This window comes from Macrobrachium nipponense, chromosome 20, assembly GCF_015104395.2.
Source record: "Macrobrachium nipponense isolate FS-2020 chromosome 20, ASM1510439v2, whole genome shotgun sequence".
In the NCBI taxonomy this organism is placed as follows: domain Eukaryota; kingdom Metazoa; phylum Arthropoda; class Malacostraca; order Decapoda; family Palaemonidae; genus Macrobrachium; species Macrobrachium nipponense.
This window is the reverse complement of record NC_061089.1, coordinates 81,954,684-81,969,569: the sequence shown is the minus strand read 5'-3', so window position 1 is coordinate 81,969,569 and position 14,886 is coordinate 81,954,684. Positions and strand designations below refer to the sequence as shown.

Here is a 14,886-nt window from a genome sequence, read left to right as displayed (position 1 = left end):
CCAAAGCATTTTTCATGATATTCACAAAAGTTATTTTCAAATCTCTATCACTCCCTTACTTCTTAGGATAGAAAACTCTTTCTGGCCTCATTTGAAAGCTAAAAGACAATGTTTATGATACAATCACCAAATGTGTTAAAAATGTAAGTAATTGACATGTGATTCAATACACGCAGATCCCCTTGAATCAGTGAAAAGAAATGTAGGAACAGGCGAGATTTCACATAACATGCTTCCTCAATGTTTATATTTCTTAAGCTTGCTTGAAGTCCTATAACTCGAGAATAAATGAAGATTTTATCATAAACGTGACAACCATCCACATTGAGTTTTTTTTTTTTTTTTTTTTTTTTTTTTTTTTTTTTTTTTTTTTTACAAACATAGTTTCTATTTTTTATGATATGATGTCATAGAATCCTTGAGGTAGTTTTCTCTCAAATTTTGTCAATTGTCTGTTACCAAATTCAGCTGCTTTGTCAACATTTACTTATGGTGGTGCAATGCCTCCATCTACTACATTGATTAATCGTTCTGGATGTTGTTCAGGGTTTAGTGGGTCTATGCAGAGATTTAGTTTTGTCTTGACTTATCTCTGTCACCTTTATCAGCAGTGATTCTTGCTATGGCTTCCTCTCTGTGAACTATATGCATGTTAGGTTAGGGTACAATTCTCTCATATTTAATATGTTTTCAACTGTCTTATATATATATATATATATATATATATATATATATATATATATATATATATATATATATATGTATGTATATATATATATATATATATATATATATATATATATATATATATATATATATATATATATATATATATGCAAGCTGAGTGTCTGGGTTTTCAGTGTTTCAGGTCTTAGTGTATTTCCAATTATTCCACCTTTACCATGACCAAACCTCATGAAGGTAGTTTCAATAAACGTATCACTCCATATACCATACCCCATGACATTTGAACCTTTCACGAAGTGTGTAAGGACATCTTCAGCTAAAGATATCATGTTTCTCAGGTAATATAGTCCATACCTTGCATAATTTACATGCCTGGAAGCAAGGTAACATAAGTTCAAAGGCGTACATGTGAAGAAGCCATACACCTTCTCGCTCAGACTTCACAAATAACATATTCATCAGTACTGGTTTAATCAGAGTCAACCCACAGCTTAGCAATGAGACGGCTTGTCGCCAGGCCTTCTAACACAGTTAACAGGTCATCATGAGAATTTACATCTGGAAACTTCTTTCCTCTTACCATTTTTCCAACACTTCCAAACACAGCTCCTAAAATTTCTGCTAGATGAGATCTTGCCATCAAAGTTCCAACTGACCAATAAAGCTCATTAGTATATCCATTCCCCCTAATTCTAGGAATAAGATTTAAGAAGAGATTTGGATATGCACACTTTATTTGAACAGCGACTTTGTAAAGTTGCTGGTCAGCTGTGAAAAGAGTAAATTTCTGTCCTATCTCCTGACTTTTTTTTTGTGCTTTAGTCATTGCAGTCATGACTGTGTCAGGATGTGCAAATGGGTATTATACCCATGAAACTAAGGAAACCCTCCACCCATTGTGATATCTTTCAAAAAGGATATGACACACCTCCTTGCTTTTTGGTTAGCTACAGCCGTATGTGACAGAAATTTTAGTGAAGGAACTTTATTTTTGCATTATTATTTCAAATTCATAATCAATTTCCTTTGTCAGCATCGTCTTCTGTAGGCGTAGTAAAACTTGCTCAACATGGTGACATTCATTATCTGGTTGTGTTATGAAGCATTGCCAAGGAATGTGTTGATATCCTGCCTTGTTTAGATGCTATATATCAGCATCAAAGTTGTCTACTACACATTAGCCTAAACCATCTGTAGCCATAGAAAATTATGGCAATACACTATTTCTTGTTGTAAGTGTACGTTACACCAAATGCATTCATTGTCATGACTGTATTTTTGAGTCGCAGTCGAAGGATGTGCTGCAGATTCTTCTTTCAAGATCAAGTTGTTTGGTCTCGTAGTATATTTGAGTATTCACCATGCAACCGTCTTGTTGGTCTGAAATATTGCGTAACGTTTTCTCGGCCTAACAGTGAAAGGCGATTATTGTAGATACATCCCTGGTAAAGATAAAACCAATAGATCCTTACTAAAATACTCAGTAAGTTTACGCGCAAGCATTTGTCGAGAGATCACACAGCCACCATCTTGTAAATATAAGTTGTACAGATCAGCTGAATTCCAAATATGTGTCTTGTCAGCTTGTAGAACCTCGATATTGCCTTCCAAATCTTCATCAGACATAATATTATCTCCTTGTGAAGATTGTGTTGATTTTCTTGCCGCATTTATGTATCTTGATGGCATAAAATTTGTGAGGCAATCTACATGGCAACAAGCATCGGCCGCATGTAAATCGCTTACTGCCTCTCCCATTCTAACCATAACTTCACTTGCCCATGTATCATTTCGTTATTTACATTTTTCTTAAATTTCTTCCTTTTGCGGTGGTTTGTCTTCTTTTCTCGTCACTTATCTACAAACGTACGCTGGTCTCCAGCACGATGGAATTTTTGGATCTTTTTCAATCTTATATTCGGCACCACAAAACATGCAGTTGTGCAGTTAGTTGAGTCTAGTTACTTCTGAACGCCTTTTTCTCGGTGATTTAATTGCTGTTTTAGCCTTTTCCTCCGAATGCTGACGTTTCAATGTTTTTTTTAAATTCCTTTGGATGAAGATATTGTTCAGCAAATCCCTTGTGAGCTTTGAGCACAAGTTTCTTATTTTCATCATACTGTAACTGAAGTCTGATACGTAGATCATTTGTATAAAGTTTACTACTTTTGATAATGTTTTCAATGCGTTTTGCTTTGACATTTATCAGTCTTTTGGCTCTGCCACTATATTTATACTTTCAGTGAAAATAGCTCTCGTTTTTCCATAATCCGTGAATTGTGGTAAATAAAATTATGTGAAAGCTCCTAGTGCCTCAGTGGGTCATGGCTGCACTTTCCACACACGTTTTGCTTTCGTTAAGACCTATAAAGGAGAAGAGAAACTAGATATATGGCAAATATAAAACCAATTATACTTTGATCATTTTTCTTCACAAAATTCTTTATCGTCGTTATACTTTGTTCCATAACTCGAATTGCTCATTACTGACAGTTGTCCAGTGAAATTAGATGTTTAATTTAAGGTTTGAACAAGATAAACTTTGTGGAAAAAAAAATCTTAAGACGTCAAAACAAGGTTCACCCTAAAACGACCTTTAAAATATATAAAATGAAAGAAACTTGTGTAATTGTTATCTGATCCTGATGGCATCTGTGATTTTGCTACACAATACGAATGAACCTTTTGTATTGTAGAACCCACATTGGTTTATGTGAGGTCCTTCATGTCACTTTTGGTAGTTATTGTACCCAAACAAAGAAGACACCCACACTCAGGCAAATAATGATGCATGATTTTAGGTAAATACGTTTCCACAAATTAAAATCCGGGTCAACTCGAAGGCTACTTTACTTAAATCACTCTACTTTAAGAAAAAATAAAATGAAATAAAATAAAACTTTACGCAACTGAGACTAAGAAAATTTTAAAAGGTGGCGTGAGATGATGAGAAGATCCCGATAAAGCGTATATGATTCAGTAAAACATTTTAAACAATTGTTTTAAAGAGACAGTTATCATAGGATGAACTTTTCAGTTATTATTATTGTTGTTATTATTATTATCCTTATGGATAAGAGGTATTTAGTATTTGGACTCGTGTGATTTATTTAGAAAACAGTCGTATATATTGTGGTTGCTATTTTAGAAACAATAAAAACTAGGTACTTGAGTGTGTGTGTGTGTGTGTGTGTGTGTGTGTGTGTGTGTGTGTGTGTGTGTGTGTGTGCAGCTCTAGAGATAGATTTTAGTTTGGGGCTTAGTCAACAACGGAAAACAACTGTGTGGTGTTGTTTGGACAGATAAATCAACTCGGACTACCTTGCATTGCAAATATACCATTTTCTATCTACCAAGTAAATGTGACAGAAAACGATAATCAGCAATTGTAAGCGTAACTATTGCGGTATTCAACAATTCAGAGAAACCGAAGAAATAACTAAAGGGACATTGAATGTGCATTCGGGTGTATTAAAATATTTGTTATGTGAATAATATATCTTGATCTTTCTTATATTTTGTTATATTGTAAGAAGTAATTAATTATGTGGGTGATGTTTATGGCAGCAGATATATACCTATGACAGTGAATGCAAAATTACAATTAAAATATTTTTGTATTCTATAGAAATACAGATATGATTAGCCGCAAGATTTACCGCCATAGTTAACAGATATTTTTCAAACAAATTACATTAAAAATGTTAACAGTTGCCTGGCAACAGTTTAGAGCTGATAGGATAGTTTGGCCTTATTTTCAATACTCTCATTTGTTAGGTTTTTATTTTTATTTTTTTTAATTAGAATTTAAATTGTGTTTTATGAATAATCCAAGAGAATGGAAGATAGTGATCACTGTAGAGATAACTAGAAAACTGTTTAAGCACCTTGGCTTTGTTCCATTGCCTTATATTCGCAAGTATACCTAAGATTGCAGAGAAGCACGAGTAGTCAAAATTTGTCCTTTGTTTATAGATTAGTACCGTAGAGTAATCATTTATCACCGAAAGATTTTGCAGTGCCTCCAATCAAAATATTATTTAATTAACTAACATTTTACAGACTCGATACTTTTAGTAATGTATGGTGTTGATAACATTTCAATAATACCATAATGATAGTTGTCATGTTGATAACAACGAATTTGTAACAATCCACTGTGTATTAACAACTTGGACCAGATTTCCTCTAGTAAACTTAGTTATGGTTAATCAGGAAGAAATCTAAAACTTTATTTAAGTTAATGAGGAGTCAAGTAATGAATATTTTTATTTCATCTATTTAAATTTTTAAATATTTTGTGAAGAAAGCACAAAAGTTAATGCACCAGAATATTTAACTTTTCAACATTCAGTGTATGTTTTTTTCTCTCTCTCGCATTTAAGTAGAGGCTAAGAAACATCGGAAAGAGGGAAGTTTCGAAAATAAAAAATCAAATATAATTTTGCCATTCAAATCCATTTAATCACGAATGTTTCATTGGTGAACATTAACATACATTGGTAAAGGTTTATGCTTATTTGATATTAAAAAAAACTAAAATTGAACAGTTACCTGAAAATCAGAAATTTACCAAAAAATGTGACATATAACTCGACAAATTATCCAAAATTAACACTTATAAGAAAACGGTGGTCTCCAGTCCATTAATCCTGGAATCAGTACCAAGAGAAACTTCGAACATTAAACAACACTGCAGATGCTGTAGACTTTGGATCCCATGAATCCGCGCATAATAAAAGGATAATTCTCAGAGAACACATATCCGTATCCCTGTGTTCCTCCGAAATCGTACCCGTTGGCTTCGTCCAGTTGGCATTCGCTGTCTGGAGAATATTGGTAGTGGCTTTGGTTGGTCCCGTCTCCACTCACTTTCCTGAGGAAGAATACGAATATAATGAGAAAAAACTAACCACTGGTCCTGATATCAGTATGAACCTTCGAATGTAATGTACAGTTTGACAGGATTGACAATTTTAGTTTTCTGTAAAAGAAAACTATTGAGATGACTTTATCTGTCCGCCGGTGCTTTTTCTGTCTGCCCCCCGATCTTAAACACTACTGAGGCTAGATGGCTGCAAATTAGTATATTGATCAACCACCGTTCAATTACCAAACGTACCAAATTGTAGCCCTCTAGCCTTAGTATTTTTTATTTCATTTATGGTTAAAAGTAGCCATGGTCGTGTGTCTGGCAACGCTTTAGGGCAATCCACCACCGGGGTGTAGCTGAAGGTAACTTGGGCCGCGTCTCATACAGCATTAATCTTAATTTAGGTATGTGAGTTACTGGTATATGCGTTATCATTTTGCAGATTATCGCTGTATGTTAAGAGGAATTCAAGAGGAAACAGAGCCGCTCATTGAATTAGGAGGCAGAATCATATCATAGGTTAGGTTAGGATGTGTTACTGAAATTATCATTTCCCGAATAGTTGTGTAGCTGCTTTCCATTTCAGCCCTGATTATTCACTCTTCTCTTACATCAGTCCTTCGATATTACCCCAGTGCAGATATATCAATATTGAATGATTTATAGTAAGATTGGTCTGATACCTTTCACACAAACGATATATAGCTCAGCTTTATCATATTTTTTTAGTCTTAATTGATAAGACCTTTTTTGTATATTCAGATTCTGTGTTTGTACGCAATCAGAAAGAGATAAATAAAAACATTTTAAAGCTGTCTAAATTATACAATTGTCATTGTCAATAGGTGCACATAAAAAAAAGGCGATTCTGCTGTCAAAGATAGGATTTTTTGATAGTGTGGTTAGATTATCCAAAATTATATCAGTGTCGGGAAAAAGTCACATTTAAATTTATTGAATGATAAAAATAGATATCTTTTCCTTTAGGTGATCATTGATTAATGTAAAGGCATGATACTATGAACGTAAAATAGAAACAATGAATACATAACATAAAGGAAAATATTAAGTCACTATTAAATAAAGTTTGCTTTTTAACTGAATTCAACTAATTGTATCATACTTAGGGCCGGAAATACACAACTACCGGATATATGTTGTCCTTAAATAAAACATTCCCTGCCACAAATTTTTTTTTTTTTGCAGTCACACTTTAAAGGAATATATATATATATTATAATATATATATATATATATATATATATATATATATATATATATATATATGATATATATATATATATTATATTATAATATATATATATCTAATGTATTGTATATAGAGCATTATATATAGATTACACACACACACACATACGTATATGTTATAATATTATATATAATATTGTGTATAGTAATATATATATATATAATATACTATATATATATATGGTAATAATTATATAAGATATAATATAGATATTATATTATAAGTATATATATATATTATATATGTATGTATTATATGCATATATATAAGATTACACACAAAACACAAACATACGTATATGTATATATATATATATACTATATATATATGATATATATATATAATATATAATATATATAATATATATATTTGATATATATATATATATATATATAATATATATATATATTAATATAATATATTATATTATATATTGTATATATATACATATATATATATATATATATACATATATAATATATATATATATATTAATATATAATAATATATATGTATCTCTCTCTCTCTCTCTCTCATCTCTCTCTCTCTATATATATAGATATATATATATATATATATATATATATATATATATATATATATATATATAAATAAAGACTTAATGCTCAAAGTGGATTTGATCGGAGCTCGATACTCACTTATAGCAGCTCCGCAGTTGCTGTCCATCGACGGTGCAGTAAGAGTACACTGGGAAGCCGTCCAACATGTAGCCGACAAGTTTGCAAGTGTTGTCTGGGTCAAGACATTTAGGCACCTAGAAGTATAAAGTCATTTTATAGTTTCGTGCTACCTTAGACACTACTTTTTTGCTTAAATTTATTTTTGTATTACTTACTCCTCTGTTGCTGATGATCCTTGCCTTGTTGCCTCTTTTTGTGTAATCATCGTTTGTGATTGTTTGTTTTCTACTATGAGTGTTTAACCCGAGTAACAATTTATTTGAGATGTCATGCATTTCGATGTGTTAATATTTATCATTCTTATATAATTATTCCCTCACACCATCATCTCGCTACCACTTTTTCATAAACAATCAACATTTCAACAAAAACAGGAGGAATGTTACCTTCTATGATAGAAGGAATAAATTATACAGGTGGTTTTTAAATTATCTGTCAAGCCCAGTTCGTTATCAACCTGTTTTCATCCTGTCTGATTAAGCTTCTTCCAGACTCTTTGTCACGACATGCTGCTTTTAGATTAAGATGCAAATTCTTTGGCGAACATCAATGATATAGGGTTGTTATGTGAGATATATCCAGGTCAAAGGAGTGCGATAAGAGACAACTAAATATAGTACTTACCATATGGTAGTGGTATCTGCACCGAGGATCAGCATGACCGCTGCAAGAGTCAAAGGAAGCACCCTCTACCTCCTTCGCCACGTCGCCTGAAGGAGTCGACAGGTGATTGTAAAAGAAGCCGCCAGAGAGCGCGATCCCAACAGGACCCATTCCGCTCTGCTGGAAGCTTCCTCGCGTAGGGTTCCTTGGCACCTTCATGTACGAGTTGTGGACGCACACGTTGTTCGGGTTTGGCGTCTGAGCTCCAACAGCGTATGTATGGTTCGGTATGCCTGGTTTTTATGAGAAATTGTCAGAGGACGTTAGATTGTGACCCTCACAGCGAACAGTAGGTAAGCTAGGAAGAAAAATTCATTAGAGCATTCCTTGAAGCTCATTGCTGTGGAAAAAATCTATTACTTCAAATGAAGTGCTTACTATTTGGGGAATCATATTTAACAAAAAGGAACAGAAATAAATGGCGTTCAACTTTAGGCCATCTTTCACACATCCCATTCAGTTGACAGCTAAAGATAAAAGTTATATGACTTCATTTAAGTTAAATTTCACTCTTCTTGAATTTTCTCTATACAAAGTCAAACTCGGGATTGAACCTCTTATTTACATCGTTTAAAAATAGTAAACTGGCTCTTGTCTTATATGGCTGTGACAAGCTGGCCAATAAAGCCAGTAGCATTAACAATACTAGTCTGCAGTTACATTTATAAAAGCATAGATTAAACATTTCGTGGTTAAGTATAAAGATTGTGTACATGGCTGCATCGTAAACTGAATCGTCGTCAGCATTTTCAGGATTCGATATCTGGAGAAAACCCTAGATTTTTGCAAAAATTACTAGAATGACTAGTTATGACATCACCTGAAAGTAAAGGTTTTCGGCGTCAAATGTGATTTCCCATTGAACGCTCGCTCGTGTTAGAAAAAAAAATAAAAATTCCACCTAATGCTTACCATTAGTGACCAGAATTCTAAATTCCCCTTCTTCTACCATACGGAATACAGAACTCAGATTTTTGCCGCAAATGTTTCCACTGCAAGAATTTATTCCAGGGAAGCAAGTTGAACCGTTCGTGGCTTGTGCCAAAGCTCTGTTCGCCAGTTCCTGCCGAGGAGAGAATAAAGTCAATCTTAAGGACAGACTGTAATTTGCCTGTCTCTTGGTTCCTGAAGGTGATACTGTTAATGATTATATAAGAATGACTATCGCAATCTTCTTCTTCCCTTCATTAGACAACGCTCTCTCTCTCTCTCTCTCTCTCTCTCTCTCTCTCTCTCTCTCTCTCTCTTTATATATATATATATATATATATATATATATATATATATATATATATATATATATATATATATATATATATATATATATATATATATATATATATATATATATATATATATAAATCTGATGAATTATGCATTTTTCTTGTAAATGATTAAGAAATTAGCAACTTATGTACGTTAATCTAAGTGAGATATATATCTATATATATATATATATATATATATAATATATATATATATATATATAAGATATAGATAGATAGATATATAGATATATATTTAGATAGATATAGATAGATGATATATACATAGATATACCGTATATATTATAATCTAGATATCTATAGACCACATACGTATAAAATATGTATATATATATATATATATATATATATATTATATATATATATATATAATATATATATATCTATATATATGTGTGTGTGTGTGTGTGTGTGTGTGTGTGTGTGTGTGTTTGTGTGTGTGTGTGTATAGTGTATATATATACAATAACTTACCTCGGGGGAAATAACAGTTGCGTTTTGGCCAGAATCTGGGAATCGAGGCGGAAGAGGGCCTCCAGGTCGTGGTCGAACTCCTTGTGGGCCACCTCCAAACGGTGAGCCACTTCCAAACGGTGAGCCACTTCCAATCGGTGAGCCGCTTCCAAACGGTGGAAATGGTGAGCTTCCTGGTGGGCCCCTTACAAACGGTGGGGTAGTTCGATTTCTTTGTGGGCCACTTCCAAATGGTGGAAATGGAAATGGTCCAAATCCTCCAGGGGGACCACCACCCGGTGGCGGAGGGAACGGTGGCTACGGAATACAGCTTGCATAATTAATGAGGTCCAAGAAAAAGAATGGATTTAATTTTGCTATGAGAAAGACGCAATTGAACATTTCACATCAAGAATAGTGAAAATCTGTATTCCAGGAATAAGGTCACAGACTTCTGGTCATATTTCGCATGCAATCACAAGAGATTGGTTCGTGAATGGACATGAACCCTGCATATATGCGACACGCAAACACACACGTGCGCATGCACGCACACAAACATACATGCATACACACACACACACACATACACACACACACACACACACACACACACATATATATATATATATATATATATATATATATATATATATATATATATATATATATATATATATATATATATATATATATATATATATGTATATATATATATATATATATATATATATATATATAATATGACTGGTAAAAATGTTCTGTAACAACAGAATTCCATCTAATAAAAGGAGCCCATAAAAACACCAAAATGTAGAGAGGAAAGTACTATATTTCAGAGACTGCTGTCTCTCTCTTCAGGTATATACCTGAAGAGAGAGACAGCAGTCTCTGAAATATAGTACTTTCCTCTCTACATTTTGGTGTTTTTGATGGGCTCCTTTTATTAGATATATATATATATATATATATATATATATATATATATATATATATATATATATATATATATATATATATATATATATATATATATATATATATATATATATATATATATATATGTGTGTGTGTGTGTGTGTGTGTGGTGTGTGTGTGTGTGTGCGCGTTTCTACGACAGGATTAGTCAGATGGAATAGATGTGCTTTTACAACTACGTACGAAGTTATATCTGCATGGATAGTGGATAGCCGCAGCACTTTTAAAAATGTCAAGATTGAAATACTTATCATTAGCATACATTCTAAATACATACATACATACACAAAAACACGCGGGCGCGCGCACACACAAATATATATATATATATATATATATATATATATATATATATATATATATATATATATATATATAAATATATATATATATATGAAAACTAAGTGCGTCTTTGGTATGGCATACCTGGCCAGCCACTACAATGGCTGATACCACCAACGACAGTAGACCTAATCCTCTGGATGCCATTCTTCAGACTGCTCGTAGGACTCCTCGCTGGCTGTAAGAATAGTTCGGTTTCTCGTTGCCAGTTTGTCTAACATCCGGGAGGCATTTATCCCGGAGCTGGTATGTCCATGTCTCATTAGTTCCTCCAGGATTACTGACGTGATGTCATCATTATCCGCGCTACAGTTGTCATTCGCCTTCGATTACTCACTGGGCCTCGAAGGTCACACGGAAATTAATGCTATGTTTCCACACTCACTAAAACGTGTTGTGGGCGATTCTTTAATGTTTAAGGGAGGCCTTTGCAATAACATTTTGTATCCTCAGTTAATTTTTAGCGTCGTTTCGTTGGTATTTACCAGCTTTCATTCACATAATTCGCACTTCCTTTAATGCTGTTGAGTATCCTCGTAGTTCACAACATGGTTTCTGCTATCTAATATTTGATAAGTAGATATCATTCGGAAGCTTATGTGCAAAATATCCAGTAACTAAAATAAGATTATTTTATCGACTGCCGAAGATAACAGTCAAATCATCCCCCTACAGCTACATATGGAATATATGAAACTGTGCGCCGTTTCCTCATTGAGAACATGACTCGAGGAGTTTAGCCTTCAGATTCTCTTCAGGTTATTGAGGTGAGGTTGGACTTGTGTTCCGTTAATTTAGTTGCCGAAGGCATCAGGAAGATTAGTTACCCAAATAGAAGAAGAGTTAAGTTTTTTCGCAGACGAGAGAGAGAGAGAGAGAGATAACTGGTTGATTCCTACGTATTTGAAGGCCATATTTGTTTACTATGACCGCACGTGTCCGTATAGCGCCAGAAAGAGTACTTGGGCCACGCTTGGATAAAAATGTTAACTGTCTGAAAAGGAACGCTAGCTATTCAGTAATTATCGACTGTGAAATTGCTATACTTTCCGCAGGCATTAGTGACTTAATTCCCTCCTGTGGCGTGAAATAAATGTCAAAAGAGGAAATGAGAAAAATAATCCCGACCGAGATGACTTCAAATCGCTATTCTATCCGAGATAACATTTATTATGCCCTGACGGTACGTGGTTAGGTTGGCTGTCGTTTATCTCCGCCAGATCAGTTTCTTAGAAGAGTGACTGAAACCCCGTAAACAGATCTCGACTAGATAGATGGCAAAACACACAGAGAGATAGAACACAGAATTATACAAATAATGGGCCACATTTAAAAATCTTGACTAGATAGATAGTTTGCAAGAAATTATATTTGCACATTAAATATATGTAGTCTCAGTAATTGGTCGGCTACATTGAAATCTTAGCTTAATGATAATAACATTGCCAAGACCAGGAAGAACATTCTTCATTATACGAGCTTTCGAGGTATGAAAGCTTATCATAGATCACTGAAATTACAATAAAATTAATTGTCCTACTAAAAATCTTCAGTAAAAATGATAACAAAACCGAAAACGGTATTCAACTAGCTATCGTGTGATTTAATAGTAGGTGCACAAATGGATCGTTTGACATTTTTTTGGATAAGATAGTTCGTTTAAATTTACCTTATTTTTATGTTTGCATTGGTTTGTTTTTTCATAATTTTGGTGATTCATTTTTTTAGTTTGATGTTCGCTTTATGTTTCGTTAGCATTTTATTTCTAGTGTGTATTTGATGTTCGTTTTATGTTTTCTTAGCTTTTTTTTTGTATTTGGTGTGCGTTTTACGTTGTGTTAGCATTTTTTCCAGTTTGTTTTTTATGTTCATTTTATGTTTTTTATATTTTTTTTTTTCGCATTTGATGTTCGTTTTATGGTTTATTAGCATTTTTTCAGTTTGTATTTGATGTTCATTTTATGTGTTTCTTAGCATTTTTTTTATTTCATGCTCGTTTTATGTTTTGTTAGCATTTTTTGTAGTTTGTATTTGGTATTCGTTTTATATTTTTCAGCATTTTTTTATTTGTATTTGATGTTCGTTTTAGGTGTTGTTAGCATTTTTACTTAAGGTCTTGGTAGGCCAATTTTATTGCAATTTGAGTGATCCTCATCCTTGTCAATTCTTCAGCCTGATGACGAGGTTTTATACCTCGAAAGCTCGTAAATTATAATAAAGAATGTTCTTCCTGGTCTTGACAATGATATTTATTATTACGTTTTATACACACGCGCGCGCCGCAGGCACTACCACACCACCACAACCATACACAACACATCACACACACTATATAAGTATATATATATATACTATATATATAATATATATATATATATATATATATATATATATTATATATACATATATTATTATATTGCTACTTTCAAAATGCATGTTCCCCTTGTTGAAATGTCATGTAGAATTGTGTAACATTTTTTTCAGATTCCTAGATAGCTTAGAATAGGATGTTTTAAATGTGTGTTCAGATTTCGTATTACATATTGTAAAAGAATATATATATTATAACGTAGAATGTAAAAAGAGAGAGATTTTCTTTGTCCGTTCAAAGCTATAATTGTTTCAGTAACTTTTCATCTCCCCGAGATTAAGCGAGCTCGAGTCTTGCGTTGTTATCAAAACATGTCAATCTTAATTATTGCTCAACCTCCGTTTCGATCGGGTACATGTCTTTTTTTTAAAAGACTGGACTCGTACGCGTATGTCTTTGCCGAGTCCCACGTGGAGATTGCACATTTCTTTATGAAGATTGCGTCAGATTTCGAACTTTCTGGAAGCATTTGTGCCAAGAACGTTTTTGTCATCTGCCCTGTCCAGCTTCCGTAAAGGAAGAGATTTCATTACATCTTAGAACCTCGAGGCATTAACATCTCGCTCTCGATCTCTCTCTCTTTCTCCTCTCTCTCGCAACATCCTTGAGATTATATTAACGTAACATAAATTGGTCACTCGTAACTTAGAATTTCATATTTGATATTTCTTAGAGTTTGTTTAGTATTATTTAGTGTTTTTTTTTTGGAATCTGAAAAAACATTATTTCGTAACGGCGCCTGGTTTTTGTGAAAGTGTGAATCAAGCCTGCAGCAAAGCAAAGAAAGAAATTGGTATACCAAAAAGGTAAAGTTGCAACTAATAACGGTTAGGTGATTAACTAATAACTAATAACGGTTTGGTTAACTAATAACTAATAACAGGTGGTTATGAAGGTTTGGTAAAAACTGTTGGTTACAGTGTTTTGAGTGAAAAGATTTACACTTTTACACATTGCATATTTTTGTGTTTGTGATTGTTCCATTGTTTGTGCACTTGTTCATTTTCTTATTGAAGTGTGCCTTTTTATTTTATATTTTTATTTGCATTCACAATTTAATTGACTTAGTTATTTTCATTGCTTAATCATTGCACATTTAATTAAATTTAACTCTTGTGAATTAATTTGCATTTACTTAGAATCCTTTTCAAGTTTTATTATTGTTTAGCACTTGTGAATAATTTCAAATTTTCAATTATTGCTAACACTTGAATTTTGCCTTAACACTTTTGAAGATTGAATTAATTTTCTTGAATTTTGTG

The 14,886-nt window shown here is 32.9% G+C and overlaps 1 protein-coding gene across 1 annotated transcript; it reads right to left on the bottom strand.

The window, feature by feature from the left end:
* Positions 1-5,126: 5,126 nt before the first annotated feature.
* Positions 5,127-11,456, bottom strand: LOC135221353 (protein pygopus-like). Its single transcript, XM_064259157.1, has 6 exons — positions 11,338-11,456; positions 9,955-10,251; positions 9,107-9,257; positions 8,156-8,427; positions 7,490-7,605; positions 5,127-5,563 (listed from the first exon to the last, which is right to left on the bottom strand). The coding sequence occupies exons 1-6, from the start codon at positions 11,398-11,400 to the stop codon at positions 5,371-5,373; spliced, it is 1,092 nt and encodes a 363-aa protein (XP_064115227.1). The 5' UTR covers positions 11,401-11,456; the 3' UTR covers positions 5,127-5,370.
* Between the last annotated feature and the right edge of the window lie 3,430 nt (positions 11,457-14,886).

Coding starts and splice junctions, on each gene's coding strand:
- LOC135221353 (XM_064259157.1), bottom strand. CDS start 11,400: ATGGCATCCAGAGGATTAGGTCTACTGTCGTTGGTGGTATCAGCCATT. Junction 7,606..8,155: donor GCAGATACCACTACCATATG/GTAAGTACTATA, acceptor TTATACTTCTAG/GTGCCTAAATGTCTTGACCC. Junction 5,564..7,489: donor CAACTGCGGAGCTGCTATAA/GTGAGTATCGAG, acceptor ATTCTTCCTCAG/GAAAGTGAGTGGAGACGGGA.